The 20,583-nt window shown below is 44.9% G+C and overlaps 1 protein-coding gene across 3 annotated transcripts in view; it reads left to right on the top strand.

The window, feature by feature from the left end:
• RUNX1 (RUNX family transcription factor 1) overlaps positions 1-20,583 on the top strand; it is a 169,569-nt gene that overhangs the window by 119,409 nt on the left and 29,577 nt on the right. For all 3 annotated transcript variants that reach the window (XM_074144721.1, XM_074144737.1, XM_074144729.1), the window contains 2 exons: positions 660-764; positions 18,767-18,958. In XM_074144721.1, coding sequence (XP_074000822.1) covers positions 660-764; positions 18,767-18,958 — 297 coding nt within the window. The remainder of the gene's footprint in view (positions 1-659; positions 765-18,766; positions 18,959-20,583) is intronic.

Below are 20,583 nucleotides of genomic sequence, written 5' to 3'. Positions count from 1 at the left end.
CTTAATAAATAATAGAGAAACTAAGCATAATGCTCTGCTATGTCTTCATAAAATGTTTTCTCTGTGGACAAGCTGTAGGGATTTTTTTCTTTTTTCCATTCCCTTGTTTCTTGGCATTGCAGTAGCAGATTAGTTTTAAAGGGTTCTGGTTCGCAATATGGAATTGATCTAACACTAGCTTCAACCACAAAGCATGGGATTTTACGATCTGCCTAGGGGAGCTGAGCACCCAGTTCTCTTTAATTTTAACAAGCGCTGTTGATCAGATTCCCGTGGCAGTTTTGGAAGAGTCAGCCGCAATTTCTAAGCCTCTCTGAGCTAGCACTCTAGAAACTACAGATAAGGTACCAGCAGTCATGTAGATCAGATAAACTCAAACTGTTAGGGGTAACCTCCTTTTTTTTACAAACAAAGTGTAGATCATTTACATATAAATTAATTTTTTTCCCCCAAAGCTTTGAGCAGTTGCCACAGAGGGAATGCATCCAGCACCAGGCAGTTGTGAGGTTATACACCACGCTCTCTGGGCACATACCTATCTTCAGATACGGACAGCTAAAGTGTTTTAGTGCCATTTGGTGTGTTTGGGTGCTATCTGCAACGAGGAGCACACCTTTTCTCAACACATATGCTGAGTAACATTTTTTTTCCTGTTGCAGGGAAGAGCTTCACGCTGACTATCACGGTCTTCACAAATCCACCACAAGTAGCCACATACCACAGAGCCATCAAGATAACAGTGGATGGACCTCGCGAACCCAGAAGTAAGTCAACTAACGACAGCGTTTGCAGGCCAAGTTGACGGTTTAGTGTAGGGGTTCATCACCAGCCTCATGAAACGCAGCAGCACCCAGTGCATGTGGAGCAGTGGGTATGTTTTAAGCCAAGGCTGTCCTACGCATGGTTTTAATTATGCCTTCCTGAAGCCTTATTTTTCATGGGTGTCCAGCTGATCTAGAATATGACTTGCATTACATTTCTGAAGTATCTGCCCAGGGAGGACTTGGATCATACCCAAAAGCTGACAGAAGGGATGCTGGTAAAAGGTGGGCAGCGTATATATTACACATCATTTCTTGCTAGTCTTGCCTTTCAGATGTTAAGAGGATTTTAAAGCATTGGAAACCAATATGTCATTGATCTAACTTCTCAAGCTCAGCCACCCTGCAAAAACAAATAAGTGCCTGAGAGAGGAGACTTGGTTGCTGCCTTGTGGAGTTCACTGTATGTCATGCTGTCACATAGCTGAGGAGCACCCATTTTCACAGGCAGCCAATCTTTCCTCCTTTTTTTTTTTTTTTCCAAGGATTAAATACAAGGAGGAGATGAATGGTTTGATATCTCCAGGGGAATACCCGCACCTTTCACACAGGTGGTTGTTTTGCTCGGGAGGTGAGGGCAGGCTGTTTTGTCTGTGGGGTGAAGTGAGGGTGGAGTGGATCTGCAGGTATAGATGCTTCTGCAGCACCATGGGCTGCCTCTTACCAGAGGCAATCGTTAACCTCAGTCACTAGCCCAAATGGGGCATTTTCACATTTTGATCAAAATGCCCTGATGGAAATTGAGGTTTGTGGTTAGTTTCTTGCACTCCTCCCGCACGCTTGGCAGAAGTTCTGGCTGTTGCTTAAGTGGAATTGTCCCAAGAGAAGAGAGCAGCAGGATTCAAGCACCCACTAGAGAATGAGACTCGCAGCTTGGGATTGCTTAACAGAGTGGGGGAGAAAAGAAAGGCTTGATACATCAACTAAAATACCTTAGAAAACTCATGTCTTGCCTGTGCATTTTCTTCTCGAGCCTTCATTTGCTTTGAGTTGCATCATGACACTGCATGCATTTAGTGGAAAAATCTGACCTATATTTTTTGGGTTTGAGGCCAGACTTTAAAACAAATATTGCTGTCAGTATACTGCTTCTTAGTTAGTTTGGGTTGCTTTTTTTTTTTTTTTTTTAAATTGTGGTTGAATTGTCCCTGAAAAATATCCCCGGTGAACCAGGCAGCTGTGCACATAAAAACGATATTTGTATATGCAAGTTCCAGATTTGCATATGCAATTACCTGGGCATGTTCATAGTTTGCAGACAACAAATAAGCTTTAGTTTTTTGAATATAAGTCTGCTAGAACATTAAGGAAGAAAATCATCCTGCAGGCATGCCTACTGTTTTAAATCAATTCTTCAGTTGGTATAATAGTTAATATTTAATAACATTCTACATTTTAAAAAGGAAGTAGAGATATAATACATACTGAAGCAACATACGTATCTTCCCGACTTAAATGTATGTAAAAGCTTCCTTGTAAATAATTTCACTGTGTTGTAGGCAAATCAGCTGCATAGTGGAGGAAGCTTTGTGCGTGGCATGAGGAGAGGTGAGACTCCCCCCTCAGCAGGAATGCACAGGTTCCTTTATCATTAAGCCATTTGTGAAGCAGCGTAGGAGGGTTTATGCTCCTTTCATTTGTTAGGGGGCTGCGAAGCCCTTCAGTTTGACTTCTCACCAAGGGTTTCTGGATCGCAGCGGCTGTTGTTATCCTTCTGGTATCTCCTCTTCTCTCCTCTTATACATTTGACTGAGATACGGGTTGGCCTGAAGAGATACACCATGGGCTGTGAAGGAAAAAAGAAGTAGTGCCCAGTGCGTTCTCCATTCTGAGACAGTTCTGGCGGGTTTGGGCTATATGTTTATTTTTCTATACTCTTGGTTGGTGCGTGTGTCCTATTTTGCTTTGCTTCAATTAGGTTAGTTACATGTGTAGCCTGTACAAAAAGATTGCAGGGCTGTTGCCTGTGCAAACTCACACAAGATTTGAGGTTAGATGTATCAAAACATGCATGCTGTGTACTGAAGGGATTTAAAATGACACCAGCCTTCTTGTATTGAGACTAGACTCAAAATAAAAACAACAGCTGGATTGGAGTGTTTTAGTTTCAGTAATCAATATTTGGGAACGTTCATGCTTACAGATCCATGACTCGCTCACTTGAGCTAAAGGAATTAGAGAAATTCTGAGATGCATTTTCTAAGATGTCCCAATTCAAAAGAAGTCTGTGGAAGACAGTAATGGGAACAAAATTAGATACTGCTGTCTTACAGATATCTAGAAAAAACATGCTGAAGTCGAAAACCAACTCCAGCAACATTTTTGATTAATTTACTTTATGTTTATAATGGTTCTCAGACAGTCTGAATTCTAGTGAGTGCCTGCATTCTCTGTGAAAAATGCTGGAAGGTAAGGGGGCATTTCTGAGGATGGAAGCCATCTGAGACAAAAGTCAGAACTTCACAGCAGGATGATTTTTAGTGAACTTTACAGGATATAGGAATACCTTTTTTTAAAAAGCCTTTAAGATTGATTAACTTAAGAACAGAAACATTTTCTTTTGTCTTCAGAGAATGTATGATCAAGAGCAGTTTCTGAGCCAGAATTAGATGGGTTCTCAAAGTGAGGTTTTTTTAATGCAGAAGGACAACCTCTAAACTAGACATGCTTGGGGAAAAAACTTCAAAAAGTAATACAAAGCAGGACTTGAAACTACTTTTGGAAAATAAAAGAATACTCAAACCAAAGGCTCCAAAAGCAAATATGCAAAGCACAGACTTTTTGGCTCACTGGTGTGCGTGGAGATGTCACGATGGGTGACGACAACATGGTGTGTATTATCACACGTGCCACCTTCACTCTGCACAAAGGCCTGCAGACTGTGGATTCTTACAAGTCTCATTGTACATTTGGTCATGGTTATTGTGATGGCCAGGTCTTTGCCTAGCAGCATATTTGCCTATGTAACTACTGGATTTGCATTTACAACTATGATAATTACTCATGCGCAGGACTTACACCATTGTCCTTTTTTTGCCGTTGAACTTCTGGCTGTGCCTATCCATGTGATACTTCTCATCAAATTGTCAGGGCTTGTAAAGAACGACAAAGTACTTAAGAATCTGGCTCTTCCTCCACTACTTTCATTATGTATTTTCAAAATCTCTTTTGAACTTAGCATTTTCATTCTCCAGCTCTGAATAAATGCTTATTTTCAAAAACTTTTTTAAAAAATAAATAATACTGCACTGTCAGGGAGAAGGGCAAGATGACCTAACCCATCATTTTCTTCTCCAACTTCTATGATACTATGATTCATAAAGCAATTTATGTTTTTATGAGCTAAGTCCATGGGGAAAATCATTAGCAGTAACCAGATCAAGAGTAGTGCTCCTGATGAAAATACTTTTGGTTAGGAAACTTGGTAGAAATAGTATGACTCTTAAATTAAATATTTCCCTTAGGCCATTTGACCTACTGTGTACGTCTGCTGAAAAATTAGGTTTTTCTTCTTTTGACTGCTTCTTTCTGTTTTTCTCATTGAATTGTTTTAACCTACATAGGTCTGAAAAATTCACTAATGGACCAGGTGCCTGAAAAATGGCACAAAATGAAAAGGCTACAGAGATTTAGCTCCAGCAGGCCTGAGATGTCCAAGGTTAAGCTGGGCATTAAATGTGATTATCCCGTATTGGATATGTGGTTTTCCCAAATACTTTTTTGGCATCTGTATATCAAAGGGCAGGATGCTGAGGAGTGGAGAGAGAATAATATTGCTGAGCAGGATTTGAGAAGGAGCTTAAAAAGCTGCTGGCCCCAAAAGTGCCTTTTTAGGAATGGAAATTTTCTTTTGCCTCCTGGCAGAGATAACCAGGGGAGGGGTGGATGCACCTTTGGTCAACCACAGTTAAGGGCACCCTCAGACCCTGATCTGAAGAGATTCTATCTCACTTGTAGGGTTCAATGAAAGCCCATGGCCTGTAGCTGTTCTGTAGGAAACCTTCAAACACCCCCTTGCCTGGCCTGAGGTCTTTTTTAGGGAATTCCCAAGGGCTAGTGGTTGTAAGTGCACCTGATCTGCTTATCCTTTCCCCTGCCCCATCCAGCCTTTGCCCACAGACCTTGGACTCCCAGAGCAGCTTCTGGGAGGAGAGTCAACAGAGCTTGTAAGGGGCTGGCATCACCCGTCCCGTGGCAGAAGCGAGGAAGACTCTTCACTTGTCAGTCTGGAGAGGGATGATTCCTCTGAGGGTTCCACTTCCCTTCCATCTTCAGCCTTTCATGCAAGGAAAAGCCAAACGGTTCTTCAAAGTCCCTTTTCATCTCAGTGAGTGGAAATAACATTAAATGCCTTCATTTCTTGCTTGCTTTCTGCTGCAAATGCCTCCAAATGTTGTAAACTGAGACTAACATGTACCAACAAACAGTTTAGAAACCATGAAAAATGAATCATCGTGTCATTGGAATAAACCCACCATATAAATTTCAGTCATGGCTTATCAGATCCTTCCATTCACCTGGAGACTTACAGTGCCTAAAGGTCACTTAGCAGAAAATGCGTAGAGAACAAGGTGGTGCTTACAAGTTGATTGTCCATATAACAGAAATGCAACTGGGACTCTTTCTTCCTTTGCTAGCACTAGCTGCGTGCTCCGCAGCACACCACCCTCTCAGTATCACAACCCAACTTTGCTAATCGCTTTTTAAAAAATCTTGGCTAAGGTACTTGCCCCCGAGAGCTTCCAACCTAAATAGACCGTGTACAGACAAAAGAAAGGGATGGGCTGCAAGAAAAGCCGACGGTTGCGCACTGCTGGGTCTGTGCCTGGGTGTCTGTGTCCCCGCGTCTTATTGTCTGTGTGACACTGATGTGGGCGGACTAGTGCTGAAATTATGGGTGCACTCTGGGGACATTTGTAGTTGGCTTGTGCAATGGTTGTGTGCAAGCGTGCGGCAGCTGGGGGAAGTTACAAAACGTGGCTCGCTCAAAGTCACACAATGTGACTCGATGCGTTGCTGTCTCTAAGTGGGTATGGGTAGGTAGGGGATCGCTATTGGTTTCCTTTCTGTGTGTGTGTGTGTGTCTCATTGAAGGATGGACAAAGAAGAGCAACTGAATCTATTTACATAAAATAAAGTGGTATATTTTTGCAAGGGTGTGCTTGCAGACCAAAGGAGCTGTTTCTGAACAGGCAGGACAGTCCTAGCATCCCCTCGGTGGTCAGGTGAGCTCCACGGTCCCCCAGAGTGGCAAGGGAACAACAGCCTAAAAACGTACATCCTGCAGTTGGACACGTTTCCCCCCGCTGTGAAAGCTGTGCATGCCACCAGCCCATTTTTCATAGTGAAAGTACACAAAGAGTGAAAGAGCGGAGGGCAGTTCATGCCTTTGTGACTTGTGTTTTCTGAAGAAAAGTGAAGAGTGAGGGGGAAATCGGCCTCTTTCCATTATGCACGCACTTTCACACATCCACCCTGAATTGCTCCAGTGAGATAACATTGGGCCTTGTGGCTTAGCACAGGACCGTATAACACAGGAGCATCACGTAGCACAGGACCACCTGACACTGGACCTTAAAAGTTTGGTTGCAGAGCGGCACCAGAGGTCATGTGTCTGGATGCCGTCACCTCTGCAGAGCATCCATGGGCACCTTCCCAACTTTCAGGTCCCCCGTGTCCCAGAAAGACCTCTCTGTGCCCCACATCCTGGCTGCTTGGCTCAGGATGGAGGAGCAGCCCCCTCGGGGCAGGGGCAGCTCTGGGCTGGGGTTGCCACCCTTGCAGCAGCTGGCAGGGCTGTCACAGAACCAATCTGTTTTCTGAGGTCTCAGAGTCCCCTTTCCTGGCCACCCTTGGCAGGGGGGTCACTGACAGCAGGAACCTGGGCAAAGCCCATGCTCTCAATCAGTCAGTTTCAGGCTGGGAATCATACAGGTGTGCCAGCAGGTATGCTACTCATGAGCTGAAAAGACCAGTAAAAGCAATGTGTGGCTGTTTTAACTACCCCAGTACAAAGATCCCTCTGCAGGCAAGGTCCAAGCAAGACCTGCCTCGTATGAACTTTAACTACTACTGCAACCTGCAGCTCCTGAAAGCAGTGCTGATTGTTCTCCATCAGATGTGCAAAGGATTATGAGATTTATATGAATGCTCAGCACTCCCTGGAGTAACAGTGATAAGGGAGATCCTTTTTGTCCTACTCAATAGGTAGGACCTTGATGGGTTTTTAATACCAGCATCCTTGAGATTTCATGGTGCAGATGTTTGTTTTCCATATGGAAAAGATGGAACAGGATTATTTTCCCTGGCATTTATCAATCTCACTGCTGAGCCAGTTAGGAGAGTTGATGTTGGGTGATGTGAGACAGGAAATTTGTCATTTTAGTTCAATAAAATTGTCAAATGTGTGCAATATGAAATCTTGTGTCAAGACTTCTTTTCTGGGAGTGCAGTAGCTCGTATGTATTTGCTTGCCTAGTTATTTGGCTGTTTTTTTAAAGACACACAGATGTGTTGACAGGACAAGCTCCTTCCTTGCATAAAGCAAGTAAACAGGAAGCCAGAGTTGCTGCAGTGTGGGCTAGGAACAGCGCTAAGACTGGCCCAGTCCTATAGAAGTTATTTCAACTCCTTTTTTGAGTCACTTAATCCCACACAGCTCTTTTTCCCCCCACCTTGAATTAGTATGATTTTAAATTGAGAATAGGTAGGTAGTTATTTTTCACTTCTTTCACTTTTTTATCTTTGTCAATGTTGGCTTGTTTTTTTTTTTTTCCTTCATATTTATTTTTTTATTGCCTAGGGGTTGAACAGCTACAAAGACTGTGGTGAATATTTTTATGTGTTTACCTGTATTTGCGTGGTGGGATTTTCAAGGGCTGTATAGCCTCGATCTAACTCTCCTGAAATTAGTGGGCAAGTACTCTGGAACTGTGACAAAAGCAGAATTAGGTGAATGGATATTACTTCTGAAAGTGCTTCCTAAGCAGTCAGTAGGTCTGACTTTCTCCTGTCAACTGCACTTACCTATAAACAATTTGTAGCTGTTAAGATCGGTGAACAAGCCTTTGGGGAGGGGGAGCTTTTTCCATAGAAATATGAAAAAAGATTGCATAGATGCCACTTGTATTTTTTTTGTGTGTGTATGTAAAGAAAAGCATTAATATGCAGTACCCTGGCAAGTAGGTTGACCATAGGGGATGTGACTATACGGCGGTGCCCACTGAAGACCCTAGTTCATTGACATGCCAAGTATCTTTCCAGCAAAGTTAGCTGGTGGTGCTCTGAATCAAAGATTTTTGAGTCTGGTCCTTCATCCATCATGTTTCTTCAGCAAGGACAGACTTTCAAATGGCATCATTAAACATGAGTGAATGAAAAGCTTGTAGTGGCTGCTGGGGCTTTCCGTGAGCTGGGGAAGGATGGACTTGTAGGTCAAACCCCACGTTGCACCTGCCTGTTGTGGTTTTAAGGGTGTCCTATAGCCCCTACCCTTCCTTGAAGAAGGTTAGCTAGCAAAGCCAAGCTGTTGGAACATCCGTCAGCAATTCTGCTGTCCACTTCAGGATTTACCACCAAATACCTACGGTACTGCTGACAGATGAGAAAGTTTCCTGCAGGGATGGGCTGGAGGACAGCAGAACCCGGTTGCACACAGCCTCTGCAATCTGCTTCCTTCACCCTGCTCTCCACAGGAGGTGGGAGAGAAGGCCTTCTCTTCCTCAGGCTCCTAAGGGAGCTGGGAGAAGGAGGAGGGAAACTTTCCCCCTGCCTGGAGTGGTCAGACACTCCCATTCGCCAAACAAGCTTTTGGCAGTGCAGGACCTTTTCTGAAGCCCGTGTTTTTGAGGAGTTGCCTTACTTATGGGTTTACCAAAACAACACGTGTCTAAGAGAAAGGCTGCATGAAGCTGTGTGGCACTTTCAGTCAACAGCCCTGTTTTCTTCGTGAAGCATAACTGGAAGGGGTGAAAATCCATCTGCGCAGCAGTCCCTCCCAGCTTCATCTGCCCTGGATTATCAGGAGGTGCAGCAGTTTCCTCCTTGCAGGCCCATACGAAAACACTGCAGGCTTTTGCTTCATGCTCTGTCACCCGTTGTGAAGAATGCAAAAAGGACTTTTGCACTTGCCTCTCCATTTGTGCCCCTGCTCTTTTCTCGTCCGCTGCCATTGGGAATTGTAATGAGTAAATGCATTTTCTATTAGTGTTAATGATAAGTCTTGGTCAGACTGGTCCTATGTCAGTGCGGGATGGGTCTGTGCAAAGTGTGAAAGCGAGCAATTCTTCAGAGAGGCCATCTCGACTCTTCTGAGTCATAAGAAAAAGAGTTGTCAGTTGTATGAAAGCATGATGTGCTTGTTAATACCTGAAACACATCCTAAAGAGAGGGAAGGATGGAAACATCTTCCTTGCCTTCTTTAATCATGGAAGAGATAAGGAACAGCCTGTACAAATGGGAAGAGACACAAGAAAGAATTTAACCAGCCACAAATGAAAAGTTGATATATATTATTTTTTTTCATAGCACCCAACCTTTTTTTTTCCCTTGCAGAGGGTTGTACTTTGAGTCCATTAAGCACGACATGCACCAAGCCGCCTTCTCACGGCTGACCAGTCCAGAAAAGCCAGGCTGTCTCATAACCTTAGCACATAAAGCTGCAGAAAAATTTAGGCGACAGTGTTGATTTAATTATTCAGGATTCTGTTTGTCTGAGTCTGTCTGCTTCTCCTACCTACACCCTGCATTATGGGCTGTTCTTCATTACCTGCTCTACCTATCTTCGCAATCTAGCCGCAAACAGTTTTGGTTGACCACACCACTTCCCTCTTGAAAGTTAATACTGTTTGACTCATTCTGTACTGCTAACACCAAGCCAAAGAAAACAAGCCAAAGAATAACCTGCTTGTATGCAGTTTGGAAACTTCTCAGAGGCCCTGCTTTCAAAATGCTATACAGTAGCTTACTATATCTCTCTGCAGCTGCAAAGAAAATGAGGAAAGCAAAAAATGGTTCAAGAACCTAAAATAAAGACTAGGCAGAACCACATGAAATTTATGAGCTTTCAGTGAACTGCAGTCCTGTGTAGGCACAATGGAGCGTTAGTACAGAGGAGGGACTGCTTAGTAACCTGCAGATTAAAATATCCAAACTCCTTTATTTGGAAAAAACAGGTATTTTCAACTATTGTGTGGAAACACCAGTCACCAGTCTTGGTAAAAGCAAAGGTCTTTAGTTCAAGGGAAGCGTGTAGCCCAACTATATACTTTTTTGGACAGGAGCAAAGTTTTTTACAAGTCGTCAAAGTCTGAATGGTCAGTATCCATGGGGAGTAAATTTACTTTTGTGTTGCCAAATTCCCCTGGCTTACATAAACAATGAGCCACAGGACCTGACCTTTAAGTTGATGGTCCCTTGTTCAACTCTGAGGCTGAATGATGGGGACCTTTTACTGTCCAGAGATATTTCAGTGGACTGATGAAATGGATTTCTGCCTAAGCTATTTCTCTGCCCTCCAATGCTGTGATGTTTGTGCAACCCACTTTCCTGCTTGTTTGTCCTCTTGGAGGCACTACAAAGGTGGTAAATGCTGTCATCCCTTGATTTTCCCGCTCAGGCTGAGGGAGAGGGTTCATATTCATCCCACCTAAACTTACATATTTGATTAAGGTGCATGAATATGGAGCTTGGTCTCCTGTATTCAGCAGAGAGACAACCTTCTCCCAAGGGCGGCTCAAATGGAGGCTTGGTCCTTGCTGCCTGACCCTTGTGTTTCTGCAGCTTTTCTTTGACAGAGGTGTCTTTTTGTGCCTGTATTTTTCTTGGTCGCTTGCTGAGCTGTTGGTTGGCTGGTTGTGCCTCATTCTGCACCTACTCTCTCATACATATCTTCAACTATGATGTCTCAGCCCATGGCTGGAGGGCATTCTTATGGCGGTTTGTACGTGTGGGAAGATGCAAACTATAAAGAAACAAAAGAGGCTTTTGGCAATGAGATGCTTAAGTTGGGAGTCATTCAAACTTTGTCAAGGAGTTGGGATTTTTAAAGTATATACATTGACGTGGGGGAAAGGGAAAAGAAAGCAAAGGGTATAATTTTGCCGACTAATTTAACTTTCATGAACAAGTTTGTCCCTCCAAACTCCTAGCGCTCGGTTCTCTTACTTTTACTTCGCTGCCATGACCTAATTCCTGAGGTGAACCCACAGAATAATTGCACTTCCATGACAGAAATAGAGGACACATATATGTCAGATTCATCAGAAGTTTTGGTGGATCCATGGCAAGCAAAATAATTGTTTTAAGTGGAAATAGGTTTGTGCATTGCTATTTGTTAGTACAGCACAGGTCTTACCAGCAGAGCTGGGGGGAGAGGAAGTGTATTTCCTGCCTTGCAAAAATTGTCAAGATTGCTTTTTCTGGCTGTGGTACCTCAGGGTAGACGTGAGGCTTTTCATATGTTCGTCATGAGGCAGGGAGAGAGCTGGAGGGACCCAGCCCGGAGGAGCCCACAGTCAGCGTGCCAGCTGGAGCAAGGGAAACCAGCAGCCTCCGCTTATCCCTTTTCCTGGGGACATTCCCCCCTGGAGCTCTCCCGATGCAGCTGGATAGTGAATCAGTGATGAAAAGGGCTCTCATCCTGAAATTATGACACTCACCTGGAAAATCATAGAATCATAGAGTCATAGAATCATAGAGCCATAGAATGAAAGGGACCTTAAAGATCATCGAGCTCCAACCCCCCTGCCATGGGCAGGGACACGTCGCACTAGAGCAGGTTGCTCAAAGCCCCATCCAGCCTGGCCTTGAACACTTCCAGGGAACTGAAGTTTGTTTTCTAGTATAGATCAGGCAAGAGGGTCTCGATCCAGACTCTCCCACCTTCTCTTGTTTGTTCCAGGGCAGGACTCACACTCATTGCAAATTTTGCTCTACCTATAGCATTTGTTTGTGTGTTTTTTTTAAAAAAGCACTGATTTAAAAAAGAAAAGGTAAGAAAAAAAAAGCCAAAATAATGTTTAATTGCTGTTTAAACACATAGGAAAAAAATGCACCAACTGCTTGGGATGCATGCCGTTAGAGTGGGGTGACTAACCCTGCAATGGAGGTACAAGAAGCCACCTAGGGTTTCCCCCAGATGAAGTGGGAAGTTACCGGAGAGCAGGGAACGTGCCGTGTAAATCTTTGTTCACTTTGTTGGTATCACTGAACACTTGTTCAACACACAGCCAAATTGGATGACCTGGTGGAAAGGACCAGCAAAGATTGTACCTGAAACGTCTAGTCTGGCTGCAGTTACTTGGAGAAACAAGCAGATTTTTCCATAGAGACACTGAAAGGATGAGATTTGCCAAGGAGCTGATAGGAGAAGCGCATCTGGAAGGGTTTCCTGATGTCAGTCTGTCCGTGTTTGGCATTGCTCGGCATTCTGCTTCTGATGGGCAGCTGGATGTCAGCCTGGCCATCGAGTCATGTAATATCCAGCCTCTTTCATATGTTTCCCGGCACCTCGTGCCTACAGTCAGGTCGGGTCTGATGACGAACAGTGATTCTGCTGATAATTACAGACATTGCACGAAAACGTTTAGCATAATATCCTGTCTACCGTGATGTTTCTTCTGTCTGGAAAGAAGGCTTGCATTGTACAGTGCTTAAGAAAAACAGCAAAAAATATAATTGCTGATGAGTCTACTCAAAGCTCTGACTACCTTCACGATTTTTTGTCCTTACCACAGCAATAATATTTTCAACTGAGGAATGAGAAAATATCCTACTGTGTGTCTAGTTCCTTTTTTAGGAACTTTTTACATTGTATTTTTGACACTGTACAAGAGGTTGGTGAGCTCTGATGCTGTCCCGTACTGATCCTTCTAATGCCTGAGTGTAGTATAAGTCTTTTCCAAGTGATGGGGGCTAGAGAGGAAACCACTCTACAAATTGTTTTTATTTTCAAGCCAGATTTCCTAGAGGCCAGTGGGCTGCCATGTAGTAATGTTTAGTGCCTTATGCAAAGCATGTGCATACATCTCAGGATTGGGTCAGGTCTGTTTGCAAACACAGCAAACGGCGTCCTAGAAAAGTTATACTACTTGCTTTTTCTGTGAAGATAGGAAATCAGGGAAAAAGAAAGTGAAAAGTATTTTATATCTGGAATATCTGCCACAGAAAAATATTACTGGTTTATGTGTTTAAGGCACTATTTCTATTGTTAGCAAAAAAATGCTTTTTTGCAAGCAGGATAGCTGATTATCAAGCATTTGCATTTCCCAGCTTGGTAGTAATATAGAAGCACTATACTTTAATTCACTTTTGTTTACACAAATATATCATTTTTTACACCAAAGATAGTGTGCTCACTTCCTAGAATAATGTGAAAGAGTATATTTTCTTCTCATCCTTCACTATGTACAAAATAATTGGATTTATTTTCTCTCTATGGCACAAAACAATGTTTACCACTTTATTAACCAGACACAATGAAACATGGCTTATTTTCTACCCCACTAGAGCTGGAGCCAAACCAAAGCCCTGAACACAAACAGCCCTGAAAAGAAGAGATGCTTGGATCAAGGTCCAATGCGGTTCCAAAGCAGCCAGTTTTCGTTAACCAAAGTGTCAGGTCTCCTCAGTCACTCCCTACCTTGGCAAAGTCTGGCCAGATGCTGTATTTTCCTCTGTATAATGCACTTTCTGGATGTGAAAAGTTTCCATTTCCACCTGGGAAAAGGGAGGGGCAGAGGAAAGAGGGGGAGTTATTCTGCTCCCCTTGGGGAGGAAGGGCTCTGCTTTATTAAACTCCCCTTATACTATCTCTACGCAAGTACAACCTGCTGATTTTGGGCAGCAAACTTGTGGGTAATACACAGAAAAACCTGTGGCATTTCTGCTTGGCTCTGCCTCTGGCCGGGATGCTCAGCAGCTGTGAGCCAGTGAGTCTCCATCAGACGCCTGGTGCCCCAAGCCCAAACCTTTTGCTGGTGTTAGTACCTCCTGATGCACCAGCTCTAAACAGTTGGATTTATGAGTGAATGAGAGCAAGTGACAGAGTGTACTCGTCCTGTGACTGAAAAGATTAAAAAACGTCCATTAATCCATTCCAACAGTGTTTACTTGGAAAACAGTCCTGGGTACCCACAGGAATTTCGGTGGCTTCAGCGGGCAGAATGAGAGTAGCGATGCCTTTTCTTAGCCTCTGTTTTACCTGCTTCTCCCCTTCTGAACCTGAAAGGCATCTAAGTGACACTTTTAAAAGCTAGGTTAAAAGGAAGGTAATGGGAGACCTCTTTCTGCACCTGGAGCGCTGCTGCTGTCTCCGTGGGGCCGGCTGCGGTATGAAACTCGGACCAAGCAGCCATTCCCAACGAGTGCCCGACGTGCACAAAAACGGGGGACTGCCGAGGCACTTTGTTCTTGTTGCTTCCACATCCAGTGCCCCAACCAGCTGGCCACGGGCCAAGCTGAGTGCTCCACAGTCTGTTAAAGTCTATAAAACTGCATTTCCCTCCCATTAAGAGGGAAAGCACTTTCATGTTGCGTTGCTGTAAAAGTATCGGAAAAGCTAATGTTTTCTCTGCCCTGCTTGCTTTAAAAAAACCCGTCTGACCTCACTGAGACAGTATTTGAAAGGGACAAGAAAAAAAAAAGTCTAACCCCCCCCAAATCCTGTGATTTAGCCAAGAGGGCTGGATGTCCTATTTATTCCACTGTCTCAAACACTGACCTTGTAACCCAAGGGAAAAAAAATCTGCCCTTTTCTTTCCTCTGCTACTACCTGCGAATTGATGCTTGACAAAAAGTATGAGGACGTGGGGAGGAGAGTGAGAGGGTATGGCACGTAAGCAGGGCCGTCTCGTGGCAATCTCTCTCTCTCTGTGAGCTCTGGGCCATGGTATTCTTCATTCAACAGCTGGAGGTTTGATTGACTTCCATGAAGTCCCATCTGATTTGCAAAAGTTTTGTGGCAAATCCTTGGGGCAAAACTGCCAGCTCAGCAGAACCTCACCAGTTTCCGTGCAACCTTCCTGCTGCTCTTTTTCATCCTGCATCATCACACTGTTCTCCTGGAAAGGAGAAGCCTGGGCTTGTGGTGACCACACTGAGCGTCTGTCACAGGGTCACTGCTTGACTATGGGCAGGTCACATCATTTCTCTGTCATTCAGTTTTCCAGCTATAAAAGGGGGATAATAATAGTCCTGGGCTTTACAGGGGTGAACCAAGGATAACGTGCCTGCTCTTTAAGCAAGGTGTTTAGAGGGTAACTTCAAAGTAAAGCTAATAAACACAAAAATACAAGTCACCCTAGCAAAGCTCTGCCTGTGCATTTATAGTGGCTTGGGAAAATCATTTGTATTTGTTATATTTTTCTGACACAGTCCTTTACTTTCCTGCTGCAGACCTTCATGCAGAACAGGTTCTGTGTTGCTACCTGTAGCAGTCAGCAAGGGAGAAGAGGTGAAATAGCTCTTCTGATTGCGGGGGGTGGAGAAGAACCACTTTTGGAGCTGCATCTTGAGGTGACAATTGCCTGATGTTGTTTCAAGCTAGTTCCCACCAAAAATTACAACATACGGACAAAAACAATACCAGAGTTCATCTCAGAAGGCACCGGCTGGTGCTGGTCTTTCCTCCCCAGATGCATTGACGCTAGTGGGATTTCCACAAGCCCAAGGGATGAGGCAGATCTCAGGTTCAGCAGGATGATCTGGAGCAGCTCAGGGCTGGGGTGGGGGATGTCTAGGAGTTTTGCGTGGTGGATGCCCGGTGGAGGCACGCAGAGATGCTCCCAGCAGCTCGGAGGGAGCTGGCCTGGGAACGGAGTGCCCCGCAGTGACCTCAGGAGGATGCTGTGCCTGGGTTAATTTGCCCTGCTTGCTGCTGGCGAGCTGGGTTGTTGAGAGCAAGCTGGGGTTTGTCTGCCCTGCTCGGCGCCGTGTGCCAGCTCAACACAAATTTAGCGCCTGAGCGAGATTCAAAGGGGAAAGTTAATTCTTGCCTCGCTGGCCTTAATGCAGCCCTTGTCCTGTTGGCTTAAGAGGAAAAGCTCACCTCTGTGCGAGGGCGGCTAGCACACTGACTTGCGCTGCCGGGCCACTTGGTTCTGTGCCAGGAAGGCAAAATTCCGGATGCCGGGAGGGCAGCACCGGGGAGGTAGGAGGAGAAAGTAGGGTAACAGGAGGTCAAACTTGGCATTGGTGCACTCGCTTAAAAGCAGAAGATGTCTGAGTGGAATTTGAAATTAGCAATAAATTGCATTGGGGGAGATGGATTTGGAAGGACCTGGCTCTTGGCTCCGCAACCTCTGGGTTCAGCCTGCTGAAGCTTAAAATAATCCAAATGTATGAGGTATTTTACACATCTTGTATGACTCCGCGTGTTTGCGTTCAAGTCCGGTGTTAGAAGCCCAAGGCTTGAGGCAGTGTCCAGCTTTGCACTGCTGACAAATGAAGTGTTTGCTCTTGACCAACCAAAATGTCAGATAAAAGTCTGTCTTCTCTTCTCCCTTCTTTTTTTTTTTTTTTTTTTTTTTTGGAAGTATTAATGGGACTTTTTAATGATGAAACCGCTACTATATAATATGTCTTTTTATCTTTTAATTTTTTTTTCCCCCTCTTGGGATAATTTACAACACAGTGTGGAATCTGAGACAGTTCAAGCTGTGCCAAAGGGCCTGGCAACAGGAAGAAATGCCGAGCCACTGTGATTTGGAACCATAGTACAAGTTATAAAATTTAATTTTAGAAATACCGCTACTGGGAACTGCTTTTAAATGTACATTTTCCTTTTAGTGCATAAAATGGTCCTGTGTCTTGATTGAGCTGTTAGGGTGGCTTGAAAGAGTGCTCTGTAGAGTAAGGGGCATACAGAGTTCTTCAGAGATCTTTTTCTGCTTATTCGCTGATACTCAAAATTGGAAGCTGGCTGTTCCTGAATGTTTATGTATTAAATACTCCGGGGATGTGTGGAACAGGGCACAGTGGATTATTTTCAGGAGTTTTGTGCCAGTCTGTTTCACTGCTGTAGCCATGAGTTGAGAGAGGACCCACCCATAGGAACAGCACTGGCCACCTCCTTGCAGGGAGGATGGAGATGCAACGAAAGCTGCAGAAGGCAACTCTTTATGACAAGGGAATGAAAATCGGGACCAGATAGACAGCAAACTATGGTGTTCAGCAGAAACCTTCTTCAAGGGATGTTTGACCTCTGGGCTAGAGATTTGATATGCGTTCCCGTCAGGGTAACGGTGTCCTATGGGAAGAAGGGGAAGGGATAAGCCACAAAGATTCATGAGGCAGCTGATTTCCTGAGACAAATGCAACATGCAGAAATGGGATTGGCTTTGGGGAAAAAAGAGGGACGATGACATCTGCTGCTCCACAAGAAAAGTCCCCAAGCAGAAGGAAGGTAGGAAAGTTACATTTTTGGAGCTGAGGATACTACTCCACTGACTGAACACAGGGAGGCTAAGGGTATGTCCTTGTAGACTCATTGCAGTCAGTATCTTGCCCTCTATTTCAGGAGAGTATCTTTGAAAGGATAACTCGTGTGCCAGAGACAGTCTGCTTTTGGGCTTTCTGCTGAAGGGCTATTTTCTGTTATCTTTAAGAAGAAAAAGCCCTATTGGGGGATGGGGGGAAATGGCAAAGGAAAATTTTGATTCTACCTGATTGGGAATATGGCTGAACCATCCCATTTCACCAAACAGAAGTCTGCTAGGGGAGGTTTCCATTTCAGCCCCAAAGCGTAGTGTCAGCAGCCTTCCCGGACAAGGTACTCCACTTTTGAAGGCCATCTCATAAGACCGGAAACCAATGGACACAGAAGTGGTTTGCAAAGTCTCAACAATAGGTTAGCTCTTAAGAGGGTAGAAGAAGGATTTAAAATTTGTGCTTTCGCCGTGCCTACCAGAGAGCAAGTGCTCCAGCAGATGATATGTCCCTCTTGCATGCTCTGTGTGTGCTGTCTTTGTGGTTACAAGTTGACACACAAATGATCCCAGAGCAGAGCAGACACAGGCAACAGTTACAAATGCGTTACCTTGCTCCTTGCATACCTCTCGCTGCTGCTGGCTAAGGCTTATCTTGAAATCAGTCCTGCCCATGATGAAATATGTCTCTGCCCTTCCAGCTGAATCGGGATGTGCCCCAGTGCTGCGCTGAGCTGGGCCTTTCCAGCATCTTCCCCATCCCTTCCCGGCCCCTCAGGGCTGCAGCACCAGAGCTTCGTGGGGACCGTGCTCCAAGGGCTGCCTTGGGGATTGCTGGACGCCCCAGCTCCCATGTGGCCATGGCCACGTTCGCTGTGCACTGGCCGATTCTGTATCTCTTATAGTTGGATGTCTGGTGCAATCTCATGTTTTGGGAGCTCCCAGTACTACTAAGAGAGACTTCGTTACCCTGCAGTTTCAATTCTGCCAGCTTTTGTTTCTGTCTGTAAATCCATTGCTAAAGGATCCAAAAATGGGATTTGTTTGGGTTTGGGTTTTTTTTATAGCTCCATAGTACTTGTCTAATTACGGTACTTTATGACAATCTGGGATTGCATTTTTGAGGAGTTATTCCGGTGCAGGTTTAGCACAGGGGCCACTTGATGTCTCCTCCTTTTATGCATCCCCACAGACAAGCCTCCTTTTAGAAATGTCCCTTCTCTCAGTGAGAGGGGTAAGAAGGTATGGCTTATTTTCAGTGGATCTGGTTCTTCACAGTAGGCCATGTCTCGGGCTGCCCCATGCTATAGTTACGATGCATGACTGGTTTGTGTCTCCTGTGCTTGTAGAGAGGTGGTTTCAGTTTAATTTCAGACGGCCACTAGCTGGTTAGTTACATTGCCAGTGGATGAGGAGTTAAAAAAAAAAAAAAGAAAAAAAATTTAAAAAGGAAAAAAAAAGTCAACAGACCTCATGTATCAGTGAGATTTTCTGATCTTTTTCCCCCCCCTCCCACAATAGGACATCGTCAGAAAATAGATGAGCAGACAAAGCCTGGGAGCTTGTCCTTTTCAGAGCGCCTGAGTGAACTGGAGCAGTTGCGTCGTACGGCCATGAGGGTCAGCCCACACCACCCAGCCCCCACACCCAACCCACGAGCCTCCTTGAACCACACCACTGCTTTTAACCCTCAGCCTCAGAGTCAGATTCAGGGTAAGTACCTGAAATCCTCCCCCCGCTCATCCACCTCCACCCCATCAGCCTGTGGAGCGTGGGGGCTCACAGGCGTAGCCCCCTTGTACCTCCAGCTCTTCTGGACTCTCCTTGGCCACCTTTAATGAGTGAGAGCCTTTAATGAGTGAAAGGAGGGGCTGCCTAACATATGTCTGTATATCTAAAGACCTGACAGCTTTTAAGGGGTCCGTACTGTCTTGTCATCCCGGTGTCAGCACAGCTCATGGTGTTAACCTCACCTGTGTTAGAACCGTAATGTCTTGAAAGCCATTGTTTTCTTGCAAGGACACATTATGGCAGGCCTTTTTCTATGTGTAGGTGTATTTTCCAATGGATATTTATCAATTACATCGCGTGCTTGAATGAGAGAGGAATACCGTCAACGCCTTGCTTTGACCTTTCCCAGGCAGGCAGTAGCAAAGAAAGCTTTGCAAAGTGCTTTGTCCCCTGAAGACGACCTCTTAGTGCTAAGACATTAACACAGGCAGGCTGGTTTGAGCGTGTTTCTGTAGCTGGTGGTTATCCAGTGGGTTTTATTTGAACAAAAACCTGCAAAACGGTGACTCATGAGTCTGATTTCCTCTGAGGCTCGGACTCGGATGATGCCAGTGAAACCAAGTTGTCTAACTTGAAATCTTTTCTGCCGCCGCTAGAGCTGAGTCTGTCCCTGCTAAAACCAACTCTGTCCCTGGGACCAGCTGGAGCTCAGTGAGCAGTGAATCAGGTCACTAAACCGTCAGCTGACATGTGGTTTTGCAAAATGCGTACCAAAATGCAGATTCATAGTGAGATGCACCAAAAGGGAGGGTGTGGGACAGTATTACTTTTAGAAAGTGTTGTTTCTAATGGAGTTTTCCTCTATTCTTCCAGCCAGAATGAAATGGCCTTAGTTGAGGTTTTCTGCTGGGGTTTTGGGGAGAAATAGTTACCACAAATTGGAATAAGGGGTTTTTTTGGCACTTGTTTTTAAAACCAGGGTACCCTTCGTTGCACGCAGAAAAGGTTATTGCTTACCTAAGGCAAACGCTTGTTACTTCCTTTTATTCCCAGGTGTAGGAAGGTCTTTGGCTTAGTGAGATCCACTGCAAATCTGCCATTGTCTTTGCTGTGAGCAGAAGCGGGCATTATTGAGAAGCATGGGAAATAAATCAACACTTCTACACTGTCATGTGCCATGCAGTAGAAAGAGACGGGCAAAGAGACAGTTGGAAGGATCACCCTGCTCCTTCCCTCCCTGGAGCCACGCCAGGTCAGCTCAGGCGAGGGATCCCGTCCTGCGCCTCTCCCAGCCCCTGCCAGTCCCCTCACTAAGTTCTCTGATTTGCGGAGCAACCCGCCTTGGGTTCCTCCTGCGCACAGCTCCCTTCCTATAAAAGAAAACGCACACATTATTATGGCTACTCAGCAGCCAGCAGCTACGTGGGTGGAGGTATCGGTCGCAGGCTTGCATTCTTCAGCTTCTTGGGAACACTATATGCTTAGCAGAGTATCGGGTTTAACGTCGAGTATCCCTCTTCCCTGGTTCCTTCTGAAAGTCCCTTGCTTGTTCAACTTCAGAGCGATAGGCTTTTCACGCTCGGCCGGGGGTTCAGCTGCTCTCTCCA

This window comes from Numenius arquata, chromosome 1 (genome assembly GCF_964106895.1).
Source record: "Numenius arquata chromosome 1, bNumArq3.hap1.1, whole genome shotgun sequence".
NCBI classification, from domain to species: Eukaryota; Metazoa; Chordata; class Aves; order Charadriiformes; family Scolopacidae; genus Numenius; species Numenius arquata.
This window is presented reverse-complemented; position numbering and strand designations above follow the sequence as displayed.